Here is a 23669-nt window from a genome sequence, read left to right as displayed (position 1 = left end):
AGGAAGTGGTCTGATTCACATTCCGCACCTCTTGCCGTTCTAACATTTTGTATCCACTTCTTTATTCTCTTCTCTACAATTAGGTGGTCAATTTGGTTCACTGTTTTTCCATCTGGAGACACCCAGGTTCCTTTATATATTCTCTTCCTGTCGAAATCAGTACTACTTATAAACAAGCCTTTTGCAGTCGCAAAGCTAACCAGCCTAGTGCCGTTATCACTGCTCACATCATGTAAACTGTGCTTTCCGATGGTCCCCATGAAGGCTGCTTCTTTCCCTATTTTCGCATTAAAATCTCCAAGTATAATTTTGTAATGTTCACTTGGTACGTTGTCTAAAACCGTTTCTAATTCCTCGTAGAAAATATCTTTTTTGATGTCATCGCTTTCTTCGGTTGGGGCATGACAATTTATACATGTGAGTTTGTGTTTTCCCGTGTCTATGGTTAGGAGTGAGATTCTGGGGTTGATTGATTTAAAATCTATGAGAGTGGTACAGAGTGATTTCTTCACTGCAAAACCAGTTCCTAGTGAGTGGTTTGTTTCTGAGGCTCCATGGAATATGACATAGTTTTCCATTTCTGTAGCTCCGGTTTCCGTCCACCTTGTTTCTTGCAGGGCCAATAGATCAATTTGATACTTATCTGTCTCCCTTACTACACATTTTGCTGCCCCAGGTTGGTATAGGCTTCTGACATTCCAGGTCCCTAGTTGTATTTCCTTTCGTAGTCCTTGTTCTTGCTTAGGTCGTTTTACAGAGATCAGTCCTATCCGAGGCTCTTCTGTGATGCTAGTACCGGTGATTATTTTTTCCAGGACGGGTTGGTAGCCCGTCGCCAACCCCCAACCTGGAGGACCAGGATTTTTCATTCGGGGTTTTCTCCCGTAGAAAGATTGGCTTCTCCACGCCTATAGAGGTCTTTCTACCCTTTTGTACATATACCAGGGAATGACAGGAAAAGGAAATGGTGAGGACAGGTTTGGGATAGGAAAGGGGGGCGATAGATCGTTGTGGGACACACTTTGTCTGGCTCCTCCCCTTTGGCCTGTCCGGCATGGGTGACCCTGCTGGTAGCTACGCTACCGCCGGCATAGCCCTCCGGATCCGGAGCACGCAAACCTCCTCGCCCGCACGGACAGTGCTACGTTAAGGCGGTGTCCCCTGAGGAGGAGGAGTCCTGCCTCGGGCATGGATGTGTGTGATGTCCTTAGGTTAGTTAGGTTTAATTAGTTCTACGTTCTAGGCGACTGATGACCTCGGAAGTTAAGTCGCATAGTGCTCAGAGCCATTTGAACCATTTTTTTTTTGCTACGAACAGAACGACTGTTCGTACGTTCGTACGTACCAGAACGTACGAACAGTCGTTCTGTTCGTAGCAAAAAAAATGGTTCAAATGGCTCTGAGCACTATGCGACTTAACTTCCGAGGTCATCAGTAGCCTAGAACTTAGAACTAATTAAACCTAACTAACCTAAGGACATCACACACATCCATGCCCGAAGCAGGATTCGAACCTGCGACCGTAGCGGTCGCTCGGTTCCAGACTGCAGCGCCCAGAATCGCACGGCCACTTCGGCCGGCTGTTCGTAGCACCTTCGCCGTAAGCCGTTTAGATTCGAGAAAAAATTTCGGTAGGTTTTATTCCTTCTGCGAGCAAAATGCGGAACACGGCACGCGTCTCGCAATTAGAGCGATTTCTTACAGACATTTTTCACACGACTGGACACTACAGTGTGAGTTTACATACTATCATGTTCCTGTGATGCTCGCTGTGGTCAGAGGATCCCCACCCCACCCCCGTACCACTTAGTGCTGCCAACTCTCAAAAAACAAGGAAAAAACACAGCCCATTATGGGCATTGTACATTTTCTTTCTGAACATGCCTCATAGTTAGGCTAGTGCTCATATCACAAGCCCGGGTTAGTGTGCTATGGTCACCATTTTTAATTCTGTATTTAGGACAACAGCCCTAGACATCTAGACATCATAGGAGCAAAAAATAGCGCACTTGGGCTAATTTTTGAACTTCTCGCCAAAATGTGAATTTCCCGCTATTTTACACAAAGGGCAACTGACCTTTATCAGACTGGGAGGGAGTGGGATGGGGAAATCCCATGACTCACTAATGACCTCATCAATAGCCCAGAACACCCACAGTACAGGAGAATCTGTAGCCGTCAGTCACGAAAAGGTAACACAAAATGTCGCCGATCGTGCTCCAAATTTATCTTCACTGGCATCACTGACATGCTGTCATTATTACTTGCAAAAATGCACGAAACAGATGGAAAAGTGGAAGACCTTAATAAAATTACCAACAAATTTCGACGTGTACCACAGTTTCCTCGGCGCCGGTTTTAAATACCGACATTTTGCCATGCATGATACGCTCTAACCATGGCGACAAGCGAACAATTTAAAACTTAGCCATTTCGGAAATGCTTCCACCCTTGGCTCGAAAGTCAATAATCATGCCTTTCCTTTTGGAACAAATACACTCCTGGAAATTGAAATAAGAACACCGTGAATTCATTGTCCCAGGAAGGGGAAACTTTATTGACACATTCCTGGGGTCAGATACATCACATAATCACACTGACAGAACCACAGGCACATAGACACAGGCAACAGAGCATGCACAATGTCGGCACTAGTACAGTGTATATCCACCTTTCGCAGCAATGCAGGCTGCTATTCTCCCATGGAGACGATCGTAGAGATGCTGGATGTAGTCCTGTGGAACGGCTTGCCATGCCATTTCCACCTGGCGCCTCAGTTGGACCAGCGTTCGTGCTGGACGTGCAGACCGCGTGAGACGACGCTTCATCCAGTCCCAAACATGCTCAATGGGGGACAGATCCGGAGATCTTGCTGGCCAGGGTAGTTGACTTACACCTTCTAGAGCACGTTGGGTGGCACGGGATACATGCGGACGTGCATTGTCCTGTTGGAACAGCAAGTTCCCTTGCCGGTCTAGGAATGGTAGAACGATGGGTTCGATGACGGTTTGGATGTACCGTGCACTATTTAGTGTCCCCTCGACGATCACCAGTGGTGTACGGCCAGTGTAGGAGATCGCTCCCCACACCATGATGCCGGGTGTTGGCCCTGTGTGCCTCGGTCGTATGCAGTCCTGATTGTGGCGCTCACCTGCACGGCGCCAAACACGCATACGACCATCATTGGCACCAAGGCAGAAGCGACTCTCATCGCTGAAGACGACACGTCTCCATTCGTCCCTCCATTCACGCCTGTCGCGACACCACTGGAGGCGGGCTGCACGATGTTGGGGCGTGAGCGGAAGACGGCCTAACGGTGTGCGGGACCGTAGCCCAGCTTCATGGAGACGGTTGCGAATGGTCCTCGCCGATACCCCAGGAGCAACAGTGTCCCCAATTTGCTGGGAAGTGGCGGTGCGGTCCCCTACGGCACTGCGTAGGATCCTACGGTCTTGGCGTGCATCCGTGCGTCGCTGCGGTCCGGTCCCAGGTCGACGGGCACGTGCACCTTCCGCCGACCACTGGCGACAACATCGATGTACTGTGGAGACCTCACGCCCCACGTGTTGAGCAATTCGGCGGTACGTCCACCCGGCCTCCCGCATGCCCACTATACGCCCTCGCTCAAAGTCCGTCAACTGCACATACGGTTCACGTCCACGCTGTCGCGGCATGCTACCAGTGTTAAAGACTGCGATGGAGCTCCGTATGCCACGGCAAACTGGCTGACACTGACGGCGGCGTTGCACAAATGCTGCGCAGCTAGCGCCATTCGACGGCCAACACCGCGGTTCCTGGTGTGTCCGCTGTGCCGTGCGTGTGATCATTGCTTGTACAGCCCTCTCGCAGTGTCCGGAGCAAGTATGGTGGGTCTGACACACCGGTGTCAATGTGTTCTTTTTTCCATTTCCAGGAGTGTAAATCGCTCCATTTCCGCATTACGATAATGACTGCACTGTTTCCAGGTTCCCCAACAAGCTTTATATACCCTCAATTGCTAGTGCTGACACTTGCTATGAGTGGTTTTAGCCATGCTGATGTCGAACACAGGTTGTCGTCAAATACCACGTGTAATGTTACGCTTTTTTAAAGACATTGTACTACATTTGAAGCTTGGAAACATTCAATTTGCTGCCCTGTGAGGTAAGGTAGTTGACCTACTCCTGTCCTTGAACTACATATTTGTTTAACCAGGAAATTTCTGGTAAATGTTAAAACAGTGTTTAAAAAAGTACGATTCGAACATACGCACGTGGAAGTTGCCTGAGGTCTCAGCACAGGCCCTGCAGCACTCGTCTGCAACTCGAGGTCGCAAAGGCGCTGCTCCTTAGAGTGTCTGCCATGGATCAAAATCGCTAGTTTCTCTATTTCTCATTCTGTTAGGTTGCAGGTCTGACTTGCATAAACAAAATTTCTTTATTTTTATGTTCTAACGATTCCACTTAATCCGGAACGGATCAACTGTCAACATCTCTGATCCAGATGTTTTCGAAAATGGAAATGTAACGATCCCAAACCCTTCACAGGAGTTACTTGTAGGTAGTCCCCGACTAGTATATCAAAGTTTGTGGAAATTCGTGGGCTGATATGCACGAAAATATATAAAAAAGTCTATTTGTGACACTTGTGATTTATGTATGACCTTTCTTTCATCCATCTTGATCAACTAGGGACAAGATGGTAATTTCAGTTTCTTTCCATTTTTCTTTTCTTTCAATCCAATAATTTATCATATTTTACAGGTTTATTTAGTTTTTCTTCAGGTCACGTCACACTTGTTCTCTTACTATTTTTGCTCTGAAATCGTTATACGAGTTAATTTAACACTGTCCTTTAGAAAACACTTCTTTCTGCTGCTGATGAGTAAGTACATATAGCTCTTAAGGTATGTACTTTAGAGCCCATGTTTACTGGACTTTTTCTTGTCTTGGGCCATTGGTGTATCGTGTATTAAACTGGGGACCTAGAAACGACTGTGCAGTTCGCCCCCAGTGGAACCCCCCACCCTCCAGGAACATCTCATACCAGACGAGTGTAACCCCAAATCTTTGCGTGGTAGAGTTATTATGGTGTTTGCATACGTGGAGACAATGTTTGCGCAGCAATCGCCGACATAGTGTAGCTGAGGCGGAATGTGGGGGACCAGCCCGCATTGACCAAGGCAGATGGAAAACCGCTTTAAAAATCATCCACAGGCTGGCCGGCACACCGGACGTAGACACTAATCCGCCGGGCAGAAAAAGAGCAAGCAGAAAAAAGATTTGGTTCACAGTATCAAATATGAAGAAGTGATCATCGCTCTCAAGCTATGCATTTTAAAGCCCATGTTTACTAGACTTTTTTACTTCGAATGATCGTTGCTATCATATAATGAGGTATCTTGAACAGAATGAGCTCCTCGATACCAACCAGCATGGATTTCGAAAACATCGATTATGTGAAACCCAACTCGCACTTTTCTCACGTGACATACTGAATGCTTTGGATCAAGGCAATCAGGTAGATGCTGTATTTCTTGATTTCCGAAATGCATTTGACCTGGTAGCATACTTACGCCTATTATCAAAAGTATGGTCATAGAGGGTATCTAGCGAAATTTGTGACTAGATTGAGGTTTTTTGGTAGGGAGGATGCAGCATGCTATGTTGGATGGAGAGTCATCGTTAGGTGTAGAAGTAGCTTCGAGTGTGCCTCACGGAAGTACGTTGGGACTGTTGCTGTTCATGTTTTATGTACATGACCTTGCTGACAACATTAATAGTAAAGTCAGGCTTCTTGCAAATGATGCAGTTATCTACAATGAAGCACTACCTGAAAGAAGCTGCATAAATATTCAGTCCGATCTTGATAAGATTTCAAAGTGGTGCAGAGACTGGCAACTTGCTTTAAATGTTCAGAAATGTAAAATTTTGCACTTCACAACACGAAAAAACGTAATATTCTGACGTGGGGATAATCCAGCAGCAACATCTGCAGTATTGTAAATATACATTCCGTCTTTGTAGTACTGGTGTGACCAACGAGTCTAGATGATTTCGAGGGAACAGAATAGATAACTTTTTTCCATTAAGAATTTTGTATTTTAATACATGCCTTATTGTTTCAGCATGTATCCAGCAGATAATTGAAGAGACGAGAGGCAACAGCTACAGCAACAGCAACAACAGTGGCAGCAGCTGCACCAGCAGCAACAACAACAAGAGTGGCTGCAGCTGCACCAACAGCAACAGCAACAACAGTGGCTGCAGCTGTAACAAAAAAAAAAAAAAAAAAACAAAAAAAAAAAAAAAGGCTCTGAGCACTATGGGACTTAACTTCTAAGGTCATCAGTCCCCTAGAACTTAGAACTACTTAAACCTAACTAACCTTAGGACATCACACACATCCATGCCCGAGGCAGGATTCGAACCTGCGACCGTAGCAGTCGAACGTTTCCGGACTGCGCAGCTGTAACAGCAGGAACAGCAACAGCAGTGGCTGAAGCTGCACCAGCAGCAACAGCAACAACAGTGGCTGAAGCTGCACCAGCAGCAACAGCAACAGCAGTGGTAGCAGCTGCAACAGCTTCACCCGCAGCAACAGCTACAGCAGTAGCGGCGGCTGCACCAGCAGGAACAGCAACAGCAGTGATAGCAGCTGCAACAGCAGGAAGAGCAACGACAGTGGATGCAGCTGCACCAGCAGCAACAGCAACAGCAGTGGCAGCAATAGCATTGTAAGTAGTATATATACATTTTTCATGGAGTCTGAGGTTGTTGTAGATAATTTCGATGGACCAAAATCGATAAATATTACTTTTTCACTAATAATTTCGTGTTGTTGCAGTATATGTCGTGTTCACATACATTCTTTCTAAAAAATTTCATCATTTATGTAATATGACGCAAATTCCTTGTCGTTCTAGATGATTTCCTGGCAGATGATAACAGGGAGAGATATGTGCTGGAGATATGCGAGAGCCGTGGCAAATCTCATGTAAGTATATTTCTTAAAACATATTTTTGTTTTCTGTAGTTTCTGTGTATATATGTTTTTATTAATAGATCATTATGTTGCAGACGATATCAGTGAGATGAATCAATTGGCCTTCACCCACTCCGGAGAGGGCGAGATGCCACAGTGGGTGGAGGAGATGGAGAGAAACATTCATCGTCATGAGGAGATGAGGGAGACGCCAAGGAGCCATAGAGAAATAGGTAATACATATTCCCTCTGCTTACAAATAGTCAGTATTCTTTTTTTCTTTGTAGCAACAGCAGACGATGTCTATAACGTTGAACCTTCTTTTTTTAATTTTCTTTAGTCTACAGTGGCTGCATCAGGTGAACAATTCCCACATTATGCCGTGGCTCGGGTACAGGGAGCGGCGAAGCCTACTGAGACAGGGTCGTGTGCGGCATGTTTCGCCAGCAAGGGCGCTGCTATCGTCACACGGCAAGACGCTACTGCCGCCACCATCACACCAGCTCTGCAATGGCGTCCGAGGACCACCCTCCCTCAGCTAGTTGGTCAGGGCTGCAGCAACCTGACTGCTTGCACTAGCATATTCCGCACTGTCTTCTCCTCCTCCTCCGCCATCACGTCCTCTCCGATCTCGCTAGGTACAGCACATACCCAACAACACATCATTGCAAGCAGCTTCGCCATCTAGTTGTAGTTATAGTTTTAATAATTGATATCATCCTGTGGGTAGTGGCAGTTCCCTTTCCCGTCTTCTTACTGATGGACATCAGATCAGTGACACTATACCACAGTCAGAATACTCGGTGAGTGCAGATGCCTTTGAGGAGCGGATTTCGTTCACAAGGATCGAGAATCCAGCAGGAGGACACTGCAGTCCTATCGGGTTTCTAAGAGCGCGCCTCCCTGTCATGGAAACGGAGCTCCTCAAGGAAGTCAATGATCCATGGTATCCCGCCATAAAATGCAGTGTGGTACTCTGTGTCAAACTGTCACACCACCCCAAAGTTGATTCTGGCATTGAAGAGACAGGTCTTCATTATTTTGGGGAGGAAATGGCGTGATAACACGAGGCACATCTCGCTGGGTGGTTTCGTGAATCCCCTTGAGTGCTGTAACGGACTGGTTTTCCAAGATGGAAGTAAGAGTGTCAGCTAAATAAAGCACTCAGCCAAATACTAAATGTGTACAAACACACACGTATCTTTGATCTGGTAAATGGAGAGTCCAGCTATACCAAGTTACCTAAAGATATAGCTGATAAGAGGACATGTACTAATGTCGAAAATACAAAGGATCAGACTTGTTTTGCATGGTCAATCCTGGCTCAAAGAGAAATTACACAAAAGATCCTCAGCGCACTTCTCAAAATGGTAGACTAGATACCTTGACATTCATAAATGTTGTAACTTTGATGGTATCGAGTTCTCCATCAAGATGCATGACATACCAAAATTTGAGGCTCATAGTACTGGAATATCTGTTCATGTTTGTGGCCTGAAGAAGAAAAGCAAGCCAGATAAGCTAGACAGGCGTACTGTCGTCGGCCCCTCCATTTCTCAAAATTTTCTGGTTAGCGTAAAATGCATGTAAACATGCTGCTTTTCTCTGAATGTGATATTATCATTATCTTTTGATCAAAGGCATGTACCAACTCTATTCTCTCAGCTGAGTAAACATGAACATAAAAAGCGTATTTGCTTAAGGTGCCTGAATTAGTTTTCCTCAGACAAGTTATTAGCAGAGCATCTAGTAGGTTACACTTCCAAGGACCTGGTATATCTCGTTATGCCTACTGACGAAGACAAATTCATAAAGTTTAAAAAAACTCACCACCAGAAGCGATGCCCATTTGTTGTGTATGCCTACTTCGAATGCCTCCTCACTCCTGTGACCCACTGTGAAGGAGACCGAGCAGCCTCACACATCATCTTTATAGAAATACATGTACCATATGAGACAGAGTACCACATTGTATCTTCCTGTGATTCAAGTCTTAACCACAACAAATCTTATGTTGGGGATAATCTGGCGGTTGGCCTGCTCAATGAACTTGAAAATCTTTCATACAAGGTTGATAAACTTAACAGTAACAACGTTCCCATGACCAAATCGAAGGAGAATGAAGATTTGTTCAGCAATGTGCTTGACTGTCATATTTGTGGGCTACTGTTAGATAGAAAAGTGGAAACTTCTCGTAGGAACCACTGTTGTCTCGTGGGGAAGATCTGTGGCACAGCTCACAATATGTGCAATGTGAAGTACCAGTTGCCAAGTCACATATCTGTTTTCTTCCATAATTTAAGTGGGTATGACGCTCACTTTCTTGTTGAGCACTCAGATGATTTCGGTTGGGAGAAAAATCAGGTCAGTGTCCTACCTGAGAGCACTGAGAAATACATTTCATTCTCCAAGCGAATGATGCCAAGAATTATACTCCGCTTCCATGACACTCTATGTTTCATGCAGGAGCCACTTGAGAAACTCGTTGAAACTCTACTTTGGGGGGATATGCATATCACTCGAGCTGCATTTTCGACGAGGAAAAGTTTCAACTTTTGACTAGGAAGGGGGTTTTCCCATACGAGTATGGGGATAGTACCTCGAAACTCAACAAAACTAGGCAACCGAACATAACTGTATTCTCCAACAACCTTACAGGCGACGCCATAAAGGATGCAGAGCTTGAACATGCCGTGAATGTCTGGCGGGAATTTAACATCTCTACTTTAGGAGAGTATGCACAGCTTTACATGGACACAGACATGTGTTTCCTTGCGCACGTTTTCGAGAAATTCCGGAGTCAATGCATGACCACATATTCTTTGGATCCTGCCTTTTATTTCATGGCACCTGGGTTGTCTTGAGATGCTATACTCAAGACAACGAGTTGAAGCATCACATTTTTGACCGATGCTGACATGCTTCTTTTCTTTGAGCAAGGGATCCGAGGAGGACTTTGCCAGTGTGTCTATAGGCATGCCAAGTCAAATAACCCATGGATGGCTGACAGGTTCAACACATTCCTTGATTTGAGTGATGTAATGAACTTGGATGTAAGTAACTTATACGGGCACGTCATGCAACAATCACTGCCGATTCGTGAGTTTTAATGGTTGCCTGAAGACGAATACAAGGGATTAGATGAAAAAATGATGGGAGTAAGATGACTGATTCTGATGTTGGTTATGTGGTGGAGGCAGAACTCACATACCCTATTAGTTTGCATGATGCGCACACCAATCTGCCACTGTGTCCAGAGCAATTAGTTCTGCGAGGAGACTCCATCCCAAAATTGATAACAATGCTGGGGAATAAGCGGAGATACATTATTTGTTGTCATAATCTCCAGCAGCGTCTGAACTTGGGGAGGACGTGGTTAGAATCACTCAGGCTATCTGCTTCAAGCAGTATCCCTGGTTGAGGGAGTATACAGATTTGAATACAAGACAGAGAGCTTCCACAATGTGTGACTTTGAGAAATATTTTTATAAATTAATGAATAATTCAATTTTTGCAAAACATTGGAGAATTTGAGGGAACAACATAAAATTTTGATTAGAACAAATGGGATGAGGGTTATGGCATAAGAAAAGGCATTGCCAGATCAAAGTTTAAGCAGGTCACCATATTCAATGAGAGCTTTGTTGCTATGGAGATGGAGAAGACTGCAGTAGAGTTTACGAAATGTGTTTATGTGGGGACGTGCATTCTAGACCTATCCAAACTCCACATGCACTGCTTTGACTATGAATTTGTGGAAACTCATTTCGCAGATCTTCAATTACTTTATATGGATAAAGATAGCTTCATCTGTTGGGTGAAGAACTGCAATCCATGTGAAGTAATTATGTATCACAGTAATGAGTTCGACATGCCCTCATACATGGCCAATACTCCTTACCACATTGTTCCACAGAACGAGAAGGTTATTGGCATTGTGAAAGACAAAGGGAAAGGATTGCCGATTGTGCAGTTTGTAAGTCTGTAAACAAAAATGTATGTATATCACTCAAAGGAAGGGGCCACCAAGAGGCGGGCTAAGGGTGAGCATTGTATGGCATCGAGAACCCTCTCTGTCGAAGACTATTTGCGGTGCCTGTAGAGCGGTGTTTGCTGTGCTGCATCACAGCTGCCACACATGGTATGGCAAACGAGGACTGGATCGAGAGGACATGAACTGTACACTGTGCTGCAGTCTAAAATCGGCCTGTCACCTCATTATGATAAAAGCATAATTTGTGATGAAACCCTCCCATAGTCACACTACTCAGTTGTAGCGAGGGAAGGGGTAGGGGTCTCTGATTAAGTAAGAGGGAGAGAATGAGTAACTAAGAGAGGGACAGAGAGAGAGAGTGTCTGCAGAGTAGTAGTATGGCCTTTTCGCTTAGTGTAAGTAATTGTGTGTGGTATAAATATTTTTTTATCTATGTGCACTACACACACACACACACACATTTTTAGGAAAAAAAATAAAGGAAAAATGTATATATGTATGTATTAAAAAGCATAAACAAGAAAATATTTCTACATTTATTTATTCATTTGTTCATCTGCAATGTTCATGTACCCTATATATAATATAGACACACACACACACACACACACACACACACACACACACACCACGTGTGTCTTGTAAATAGAATAGTTTTAAGCTTCCATCTGCCACTAGCCATTCAAGTCAGATCAGTTTTTAAGTGAATACAGTCCATCAGAATTATATTATAAAAAGCTTTGCTAAGAGGCAGTGGAAATTAGTTTGTAAGTGTACACAGTTCATCAAAATTATTGTGAAGGCTATGCCACAGGGACAGTGGAATTTAGTTGTAGCAGTAAAAAAAGTATCTACACATTAGTTTTTGGTGTAGATTTATATATCTGGAAAAATTGTGAACATTCTCATCGAGGACTACTGTGAACAAAAAAAAAATATTTTTAACCAGGGTTACTGTTGTAGCGTGTAAGTTAAAAGTGTCTCTGCATTGGAAAAGCAGAGTCAAATTGTACCTCAAGAACTATATTGTACCTCAAAAACTGAATTGTAATCTCCAGAACTGAACTGAACCTGTGTGAACCGAATACATGAAAAAATTCTTTGCCATACATCTTTGTTGTTAATTACAAAAAATAACCTATCACCTATTGCATTGTGTATGTATCTATAAAGGCTGTGCAGGACACAAATGACATTAGCTTTTCTGAAGATGAGTCTATAAAGGAGGTGAAGTGTAAGGCAGAGAATAACAAAATATATAGAATGGCTGCATAGAATTATGCCTATCATGCAGCACATATTGTGTTACAGGAGCAGGAGACACATTACGGGGTCCGCTTCCAAAAACGTGTAGTGAGCATATCTAAAACTGTATCTAGGAGAACCGCAGACATGGTATCTGGATGAAACTGTATACTATGAAAACTGGAACAGAATGAAGAGAAATCATACACATGTTTTGAAGTAAAAAATCATTTATTTCACAAAGTAATTTTACGTTTTCATAATCAGACACAACAGCAACATTATTTTCACACATCTTCTTCTTGCATTGATAGAGAAGTGCGTACCCATAGAATTCCAAGTCTTGAATAGCAGCAAACTTGAAGATTTGACGCGTCCATGACATCTTTTCCTTCCCCTTGACGTGGATGATGGTCGAATAATCGAAGTGACGTCGCCATATACTCGTACTTACAGGGTACGCCAGGATCATCCCAGTGAATTCCATGGTAGAAATGCGTTAACCACTTTGCACTATTCTGTGTTTTAGCGCACTTCACGTCCTTGAACGACCTCAGTGATGCAATATTTGCTAAGAATGTCTCTATTATTCCGGTATCTTCAGTAAATGCAACATCTTTAAATATGAACTGTCTACACACATCATCATAGAAACCTTCAATTAAAGAAATAGGTCATTAAAAGTAGTAGCATCATACTTGACTACAGAACAGACATTATTGTTATTATTATTATCATTATTTTCGATTATTCCCATTTAAGAGAGCGTTTGAACTTGAATTCATTTATGATGATTGTTTATGTTTTTTCTGAGCCCAAATTTTCTTCATGTGTTCACTGTGTTGTTTCTTTCGCTCCGCTGTCCATTTGCATCCTGGTCTCTTCTGTGTTGTGGTGTCAAATTTATGTTTTTTGATGATGTTCCTGAATTCAGTTCTATTTTCTGCATCGTTTACTGTTATGTGTGCTTGTCTGAGGTCCTCTTCAACTACTTTTATCCATTTTGTTTTTCCCCAGCCTGAGTTGATGACTTTAAGAATTCGCTTTAAAATTCTGTCTTCATTCATCCTGTGGATATGTCCGTAGAACTGCATTCTTCTTTTCCTTATTGTATCCGTAATCTTGTCTGTGTATTTATATAATTCTGATGTTGGTCTCTTCTTCCAGATTCCTTGCTCTTGTATCGGGCCAAAAATTTTCCTGAGAATTTTCCTTTCGTGTTTCTCTATTTCTTTGATTTTAGTTTGCCCACCTATTTGTGTTGTTTCAGATGCATACAGTGCCTCCGGAAGTACGACAGTGTTGTAGTGCCTCAATTTTGCGTTAATGGATATGGACTTTTTGTTATAATAGTTCCACGTGAGTTTATATGCTTTCTGTAGTTTTTTTATTCTTCCCTCATTGGCCTTTAGGTTGATCCCTGATGGCTGGATGATTTCTCCTAGGTACTTAAAATGTGGTACTTTTACGACTTTCCCATGGGTTGTCACAATAGGCAATTTGTCTTGTGCCATTCTTTCTATGTACTGGGTTTTCTCATATGAGATTTGCAGGCCATTATTATTATTATCTTTGACTTTTTTTTCTCAGACTTAAGTCTGGTTAAAAATGGAACGTGACGCGGACCTCGGTCAAGCGTGACTTCCTTGTAACTGTATGGTATATGTTATATTGCATTTAGGAACTTTCGGGTCATTGAACAGGTATCAATAATTACAGATTTTTGTAGTTATATATATATGTTTGGATGTAGCTGTATTGCATTGATGTACTGGTGGATATTGTGAGGTATGACTCCTGTAGTTGATAGTATAATTGGGATGATGTCGACTTTATACTGATGCCACATGTCCTTGACTTCCTCAGCCAGTCGGATGTATTTTTCAATTTTTTCTCCTGTTTTCTTCTGTATATTTGTTGTGTTGGGTATGGATATTTCAATTAGTTGTGTTAATTTCTTCTTTTTATTGGTGAGTATGATGTCAGGCTTGTTATGTGGTGTTGTTTTATCTGTTATAATCGTTCTGTTCCAGTATAATTTGTATTCATCATTCTCCAGTACATTTTGTGGTGTGTACTTGTATGCGGGAACGTGTTGTTTTATTAGTTTATGTTTTATGGCAAGTTGTTGATGTATTATTTTTGCTACATTGTCATGTCTTCTGGGGTATTCTGTATTTGCTAGTATTGTACATCCGCTTGTGATGTGATCTACTGTTTCTATTTGTTGTTTGCAAAGTCTGCATTTATCTGTTGTGGTATTGGGATCTTTAATAATATGCTTGCTGTAATATCTGGTGTTTATTGTTTGATCCTGTATTGCAATCATGAATCCTTCCGTCACACTGTATATATTGCCGTTTCTTAGCCATGTGTTGGATGCGTCTAGATATGTCTGGCTGTGTTAGATGATACGGGTGCTTGCCGTGTAGTGTTTTCTTTTTCCAATTTACTTTCTTTGTATCTGTTGATGTTATGTGATCTAAAGGGTTGTAGAAGTGGTTATGAAATTGCAATGGTGTAGCTGATGTATTTATATGAGTGATTGCTTTGTGTATTTTGCTAGTTTCTGCTCGTTCTAGAAAGAATTTTCTTAAATTGTCTACCTGTCCATAATGTAGGTTTTTTATATCTATAAATCCCCTTCCACCTTCCTTTCTGCTTAATGTGAATCTTTCTGTTGCTGAATGTATGTGATGTATTCTATATTTGTGGCATTGTGATCGTGTAAGTGTATTGAGTGCTTCTAGGTCTGTGTCACTCCATTTCACTACTCCAAATGAGTAGGTCAATACTGGTATAGCATAAGTATTTATAGCTTTTGTCTTGTTTCTTGCTGTCAATTCTGTTTTCAGTATTTTTGTTAGTCTTTGTCTATATTTTTCTTTTAGTTCTTCTTTAATATTTGTATGATCTATTCCTATTTTTTGTCTGTATCCTAGGTATTTATAGGCATCTGTTTTTTCCATCGCTTCTATGCAGTCGCTGTGATTATCCAATATGTAATCTTCTTGTTTAGTGTGTTTGCCCTTGACTATGCTATTTTTCTTACATTTGTCTGTTCCAAAAGCCATATTTATATCATTGCTGAATACTTCTGTTATCTTTAGTAATTGGTTGAGTTGTTGATTTGTTGCTGCCAGTAGTTTTAGATCATCCATGTATAGCAAATGTGTGATTTTGTGTGGGTATGTTCCAGTAATATTGTATCCATAATTTGTATTATTTAGCATGTTGGATAGTGGGTTCAGAGCAAGACAGAACCAGAAAGGGCTTAATGAGTCTCCTTGGTATATTCCACGCTTAATCTGTATTGGCTGTGATGTGATGTTATCTGAATTTGTTTGGATATTAAGTGTGGTTTTCCAGTTTTTCATTACTGTGTTTAGAAACTGTATCAATTTAGGATCTACTTTGTATATTTCCAATATCTGTAGTAACCATGAGTGGGGTACACTATCAAAGGCTTTTTGGTAATCAATGTATGCGTAGTGTAGGGACCTTTGTTTAGTTTTCGCTTGATATGTCACCTCTGTATCTATTATCAGTTGCTCTTTACATCCTCGTGCTCCTTTGCAGCAGCCTTTTTGTTCTTCATTTATAATTTTGTTCTGTGTTGTATGAGTCATTAATTTCTGTGTGATGACTGAAGTTAATATTTTGTATATTTTTGGTAGGCATGTTATGGGGCGATATTTAGCTGGGTTTGCTGTGTCTGCTTGATCTTTAGGTTTCAGATAGGTTATTCCATGTGCAAGTGTATCAGGGAATGTGTATGGGTCTGCAATGTAACTGTTAAATAATTTAGTTAGATGTGAATGTGTTGAGGTGAACTTCTTTAGCCAGTAATTTGCTATTTTATCATTTCCAGGGGCTTTCCAATTGTGTGTAGAATTAATTGCTCGGGTGACTTCATGTTGCAAAATTATCACTTCAGGCATTTGTGGTATCATCTTGTATGTGTCTGTTTCTGCTTGTATCCACCGTGCATGCCTGTTATGTTGTACCGGGTTTGACCATATGCTGCTCCAGAAGTGTTCCATGTCTATTATGTTTGGTGGATTGTCTATTTTAATGTGTGTGTTATCCATTGTTTGGTAAAATCTCTTTTGGTTTGTGTTGAATGTTTGGTTTTGTTTCCTTCTATTTTCACTTTTTTTGTATCTTCTAAGTCGTTTGGCCAATGCTTGCAATTTCTGCTTTTTTTCATCTAATTGCTCTATTGCTTCTTGTTGTGAGATTTTAGCTAACCTTTTTCGTTTTTTGTCTGATATTTCATTTCTTATAAATTGTGTTAGCTGTCCGATGTCTTTTCTCAGTTTTTCTATTCTGATCTGTAGCCTGTGTTGCCATGCTGGTTTTGTGGGTTTCTTCTGTGTGTTGGTTTGTTCTGATCTCTGCCTAGTGTGTATATTTAGTGTAGTGAGTGCTCCTATATAAACCAGTAGTTGTAACTCTTCCATAGTTGTGTTTTCATTTATTTTGTTGTGTATGATTGTGTTGATAGTTTTTATTGTTGTTTCGACTTGTGGGTTATTTGGCGGTCTATGCAAGAATGGTCTAATGTCTGTATTTGTGTCTTTGTATTCTATATATGTCAGCTGAAATTTCTCTTCTATATCTAACACATGTGTCTCTTCGTGTTCTATTTGTGCTTGTTCTGGTGGCTGTCTTAAGATTTCGTTTTCCTCTGATTGTTTAATTGATGCGTGTTGGTCTTTGTTTGTTTGCTCTGGGATGTTTGAGTCCATTACTGTGTTTTCTTCTTCTTCTGATTGCACATTATTTTGTTCCAGTATTTGATGTACTTGTTGTTTGATGTTTTCTAATTCTGACTGGGGTATCCTGTTATTTTTGATTATTACACGGATCTGATCAGCTAGTCGTTGTTCTGTTAAAAATTTTAATTCCGGGTATCTGGTAATAAATGTTGTGTATACTTGTGATCTGTATTCAGTTGTGTTGGTTCCTAGGTTTGTTGCTTGGTAATAACAGAACATGAGGTGTCGATTGACTTCATCTGACCATCTCATCCTCTGTCTTTGTTTTCCTTCTAGGGTGGTTGCAGGAAGCATATCCTGCAAAACACCTCTATTTGGATTTAAATCATTTTCCAGTTGGCTAGCAGTGTCGTTACCATTGTGGGCGGGCATAGGGTTCAAGCGTCGTCCCCGACCATGACGGCGCTTGTCCGAGGCTTCTTTAGTTCTGTCCTGAACCGAGCAATCACACTAAAAGGGGGGTTAGCCCTATTAGTGGTTTGTTCTTTTCGTCGCCTTTTACGACTGGCAGAACATACCGGAGGCCTATTCTTTTCCCGGGCCTCCACGGGTTATTATTATTATTATTATTATTATTATTATTACTATTGATCTTCTCAGCTTTACACTAAATAAAATACATCTTAACTTATGGTGGTCCATCATTATGGCACCATGCATTTGAGTTATAGTGCTTAAAGCAGCGTTTATACTTTGAAATGAATTCTTCCCTTTTAAACATGTAAGGTAGCAAATAAAATCTGTGCAATATACATCACATAGTAATGGTAAAGTTGTGTAGGAAGCATATAGCAAGGAAAAGAACATTGTAATCAAAAGAAAAAACTGTTAATCTGTTTCATATAAACATCTGAGAGCACATTACACACATTTCTTGATTTCCCTCGCTCAAACACATTGAAAGCAGTAACATTCCTTTTTCCCAGCAAATTCTTGTAACGTATTGAGGGAGTACGAGCTCTAGAATATTTTTTTCTTATGTGTGGGTACAGCTCTCTTCTTGAATAAGCAGAGTTGTGCAGCCACTGTCCCTCTTTAATAGCGGTAACTAAAGTATGACCCTACATTACGCAATAAACTGGCTACCACTCCTCAAATTCACTATGAGAATTACGGCATTACCTTATTCACAGACATCTTGAACACATTTGAAGTTGAATAACTGAATGACGGTGGACTAATAGTGATTATTCAGGTAAATACAGCTAGTGCGCTGAAGAGGACAAACAGAAGCTTGGTGTATGCTCGGAATACAGAATTCTTTGAATTCAAGCCTAAAGAATGTTTATACATAACATGGTATTCCTTTCTGAAAATTCAGCTCCCACACACACATGTGTAGGATATAAACAGGTCTGTATCGTTAAGTCGCCGTTTTTCGCACATGTAACAAACAAAACCTTTGCATGACGCTGCAACAGGCTCCTTTGTTTATTCGTAACAAACTCGATTTTGCCAGCTGCAACTATAGGTCCATCTCACGGTGATCCTACTTCTGCTCCAAATTGTTAAACAGTTACAGTGCTTAGCGACAGGAACTTAAAGATGTGCTTAGAGCGAACAGTTTTGCGGTTTCTCCACCCATGTGTTGGACCCTGAAAATTAACTCCAATTGGATGTACTCGAGTATATATTGCACTCGCAATGATTTCTAGTCAGCGGAAATTTGTATGATCTGGGTGGTGGTAGGTATGTCTATGGTAGCTATGCATATAATGAATTGACACAAACCCCAACTTGGCAGTCTGAGTACATATAAGACACCACTGTGGGTCGGCTGGATTCAAAAGACTCAAAGATACGAAAGGCTTTCGTGGAGGTCGTGAAATGGATAGAAAAAGACGTTAGGGATTTTTAAAATTGTGATAGCATCTTTTATTCATTGACAAATATGTGATGGCGGGAGGCATTTTTATTACTGGGCTGTGTGAAAACGACACCCAGCTGGTAAGAGTGTGGACATATCACAATTTCTTTTATACACCTATAAATGAAAGTAAGAAACGTTATGCTGCTGCTGCTGCTTGAACATAAAGGTGCTGTGGCTTATGATCCGACATATCACCAGACGTTTGTGGGAAGTAATCAGACTACTATTCAAGTAAAAAATAATACATTTGTCTAGTTGTAAGGAGAGTATAAATTTGACGTGGTGAATTATGATTTCAATGCATTGTGGAGTACATCTGAACATAAGAGGCGATACAGCTACACAAAATAGCAATGTGAGGGTTCAGCTGGATGAACATAACCTCATCCGCTCTCTTAACACTATGCCGTCCAGCGACACCACAGTGGTGTCGTGGGAAAACAGTGGTCAACGGCCGGGGACACCACAGTGATGTCGTCTGCATAGTATCGCTCAGTGGCCGGCGACACCAGAGTGGTGTAGTGAGCATAGTATCGCGCAGTGGCCAGCAACAGCACGTTAGTATCTTTTGCATTCTGTTGGTGTTTTGTTTGGTAACAATAAGTTACACACGTCAACAAGTGTTTTGTTTTTATAAATACTTGTGCCCTTTCATCATGGCGGACGAAAGAAACAGTAGGATTATTTACGATGAATGCGCAGACGTCTTGTCTGACGTTCCGGACGACTTGGCCGATTGGGAAGAAGACATTGGATATAAAAAAAAAATTAAATTGAAGCATAATCGTAGGAAGATAGTGAAATACGTCCAAGAAAAATTCGGCGAATGCTACGGTTGCCAACTGATTCGGCTGAATCAGACGAAGAAGACAGTGCACAGTGGTCAGACTATGATTTACCGAGGACCAATAATAAATTTGAAGGAGCCCTGGATCCAGACATATTTCCCAAAGATACACAGAGCGTCGAAGATATTGTAGAATTATATACTGGGAACGATCTATTTGAATATATTAGCAACGAAACCAACAAGTACTACAGTCAAAACTGCAATAGAAAGAAACTGGATTTTAAAAATGCCAAATTTGTAGACATTACGGGACCCAAACTTAGAAAATGGTTTGGGCTTGCTATCCTTATGGGAATTGTAAAAAAAGCTAGAATCGATTTTTATTGGTCAACGAATCCGTCGATAGACACACTGATATTTATCAAAACGATGTCCTGCAAGCGAATCAGACAAATATTATCATTTTTACATTTTTCCGACCGAATGATGCAGACCAGCTTGTCAAAATCCAATTCGTACTTAATTATTTCTCCAAAAAGTTTAAAGAAACGTTTGATCTAAGTCAAAACATCTCATTGATGAAGGAATGATACCGTGACGTGGACGGTTAAATTTTAGTTTACTGTCCATCGAAAATTTCGAAACACGGCATACTCATTCGGATGCTGTGTGATTCGAGTACGGGATACATTTCCTCATTCAAGATATATTCCGGCGCTGGACAGCCTATAGCAAAAACAGTGATGGAACTATTGAGACCTTCTGATGAAAAGTGGCTTACCTCTGCATGGATAATTATTATAACAGTGTACAACTTGCGCCGGCCGGAGTGACCGAGCGGTTCTAGGCTCTTCAGTCTAGAACCGCGCGACCGCTACGATCGCAGGTTCGAATCCTACCTCAGGCATGGATGTGTATGATGTCCTTAGGTTAGTTAAGTTTAAGTAGTTCTAAGTCTAGGGGACTGATGACCTCAGATGTTAAGTCCTAGTGCTCAGAGTCATTTTTTGTTTGTTTTTTGTTTTCTTTGTTGTAGAACTTGCAGAGAAGTTACTTGAAAACAAAATTCGAGTTTGTGGAACTATACGGCAAAACAGAGGATTTTCGGAAAATTAAAGGGCGCAAAAGTCAATGTGTTTGAAGCTTGTCATCAACGGAAAGGTGACAAGCGGCCGGCGAAAAACCAAGTAATTCGACTTCGTGCTGCCGCCGCCAAGCGAATAAATTTGTACGAGACGTGCGGACGGCAAAATGTTATGAATATCCTCGCGTTTTCCTTGTTGCACTATCGACTGTGATGTTGATTGCAAAACACCAACCCATATTGGTGATGTCCTTCCAACCCTTCCATCTGCAGGAGTGCTGTTGATTATCTCATAGCACAAGGGGCCTGTACTTCTTAAAAAAAAAATAAAGTTCAAATGTGTGTGAAATCTTATGGGACTTAACTGGTAAGGTCATCAGTCCCTAAGCTTACACACTACTTAACCTAAATTATCCTAAGGACAAACACACCCACCCATGTCCGATGGAGGACTCGAACCTCCACCGGAACCAGCCACACAGTCCATGACTGCAGCACCTTAGACAGCTTGGGTACTTTTAAAACCACGTTTTTGAGATAGTCTTGGCAGGTTGTAGCATCTTCTGGAAGTGCTGACTGGAAGACTTAAACATCAAAAAATTTCCTGGAACCGAGGAGAATCGAGACACTCAGCCAATGTGAGTGTGGGCATAATTTTTTCGGGAGACTCTAGACATATAAACGATAACTGCACTGTTTGTCTGAAATGTAAATATGTTGCAGTGTAACGTTTCTGTGGCTTACGTTCTGGCATGTACAGAGCAAATGACTGGCCTGTTGTGAGAATTGTAGAGATTCAACACATCGAGAGCCATAAAGGTATGAGAGAGATTTTATGTGGAAAATTATGTGCTCTATACATATAGACCCCCTCAGGAGACACCAACTTAACGAAATACTGTCCGTGTGGGCAAGGGGGTTTGTGTGATCCAATGAAGTGGAGGGCTATGCTGGCGGTGGTTTAACTATCAGCAGGGCCTCCCAAGCCAGACAGGTCTCCATAGAGGATCCAGACAAAGTGTATCTCACAATGTCCCATCTAGTGTCCTTTCCTGTCCTGTCCTATCCTATTCTGTTCTGTCCCATCCTATACACTCCCTTCCTTTCCTTTTCCTCCTTGTGATTGTGTGGCAGCAGACACAGTCCCCTAATGTGGACAGCGGAAGATCCTTGGAAACCAGGACAACGTTGATGCACATAGGCCTTACTGCGAAGGGATGGATAGCGTTCTGTAGTTGTGGTGAAGACAAGCTATCTAAGGGGTAATGCCCTTAAATAAAACCTTGGCAGGTGTCCAGGAAATGAGGTGGCAGCCCCGCCAGGACACTCGGGGACTGTTGGCTGATAACCCGCACCACAAAAAAAAAAACACATATCACAGAAACTAAAAGGAGAAACAGCCGGATGGATCTTAAGGGTATGACCTTTGGCCTGAAAAGGAAAACCCGTATCGGTTTTTGGAATGTAAGGACGTTGAGAGAGGCAGGGAGGCTAAGACGGGTTGAAAAAGAGATGGAGAACTATCGACTAGACATATTGGGACTAAGTGAAGTAAGGTGGCCAGAATCTGGGGAATTCCAAACACAAAATGCTGGAGTGTTGCTGTATGTGGGTCAGACAGGTGAGGATGCGATGCATAGGAATGGTGTAGGGCTCTTACTATCTAAAAGCAGCAAGAAAAGCTTACTGGAATGGAAACCCGTCTCAGAACGGATAATAACCGCATGCTTTAAAACAAATGTGCGATATGTCACTGTAATTCAATGCTATGCACCCACTGAAATAGCTGAAGGAGAATTAAAAGATGCATTTTATACAGAGCTTAACGGAGTCCTTAGACAAACAAATTCTAGGGACATAAAAATTTTAATAGGTGACTTGAACGCAAAAGTTGGTTCAGAAAATGAAGGGCTTGAACATATCATGGGCGTGCATGGAATGGGGATCAGGAATGTGAACTGTTGATACCTACATGCGCTGAACATGACCTAGTCATTGGAGGCACATTGTTTCCACATCGTAACTGCCATAAGATAACGTGGGTTTCTCCAGACCATGTTACCGAAAATCAAATAGACCACATAGTCATAAGCCGCAAGTTCCGACACACTCTGTTAGATGTCAGAAATAGAAGAGGGGCAGACGTTGGAAGTGACCACCACCTAGTGTTGGCGGAATTCAGACTGAAGATAGTGGCAAATAGTACCAAGCTCAATACAGGTGCAAGAAAAAAGATGTGGCAAGATTAAAAGACCAACAGATCAAAGAAACATTTGCCCTTGAACTACAAAACAGATTCCAGGTCCTCTCTGAAGAAAACTTTATGGAAGAGGGAATTGAAACATTCTGGCAAAAAATCAAAGACAGTTATTTAGATGTGGGAGAAAAAATCTTAGGATTTAAGGCATATCGAAGGAAGGAATGCATATCCGATGCTATGTGGAATGAAATCAGCCACAGGAAATAACTAAAACTTAAGTTAAATTTTTGTAGGACAAGAGCTCTACAATATTACCAAACGGTTGTCAATGAAGAACTTCAGACATGAAGGACCAGTTAACAACAAGGATGTGGTGATGCTTACAACTCAACAGGCACAGCTACAGAGATGGGAGGAGCACTTCAAGGAACTGTTAAATTGTGAAGACAACCAAGAGGAACAGGTAAGAGATGTTCCAGAGGAAGTCAAAGAAGATCAAGATATAAATTTGCAGTGCCCAACAATGGACGAAATTAGGATTGCCTTGAAAACACTAAAAAATACAAAGGCTCCAGGCCTAGACACCATAGCACTGGAGCTCTTAAAAGCCGATATTGAAAGTACTGTTAAAATTCTCCACCCTTTGCAGAAGCATATTTGGCTTGGAAAAATGGTTTGGTGGTAAAGCTCCCAGAAAAGGGAAATTTGTCAGACTGTAACAACTGGCGTGGTATTACATTGT

The 23669-nt window shown here is 41.7% G+C and overlaps 1 protein-coding gene across 1 annotated transcript in view; it reads right to left on the bottom strand.

Moving 5' to 3' along the window:
- Window positions 1-2470: 2470 nt before the first annotated feature.
- Window positions 2471-23669, bottom strand: part of LOC126185213 (uncharacterized) — a 34275-nt gene continuing 13076 nt past the window's right edge. Inside the window, exons 2-3 of the mRNA XM_049928113.1 lie at window positions 6441-6636; window positions 2471-2501 (exon numbers count right to left, since the gene is read on the bottom strand). Coding sequence (XP_049784070.1) covers window positions 2471-2501; window positions 6441-6636 — 227 coding nt within the window. The remainder of the gene's footprint in view (window positions 2502-6440; window positions 6637-23669) is intronic.

The sequence above is a fragment of the Schistocerca cancellata genome, chromosome 1, assembly GCF_023864275.1.
Source record: "Schistocerca cancellata isolate TAMUIC-IGC-003103 chromosome 1, iqSchCanc2.1, whole genome shotgun sequence".
NCBI classification, from domain to species: domain Eukaryota; kingdom Metazoa; phylum Arthropoda; class Insecta; order Orthoptera; family Acrididae; genus Schistocerca; species Schistocerca cancellata.
The sequence above is the reverse complement of the archived record's forward strand: the minus strand, read 5'-3'. Positions and strand labels throughout refer to the sequence as shown.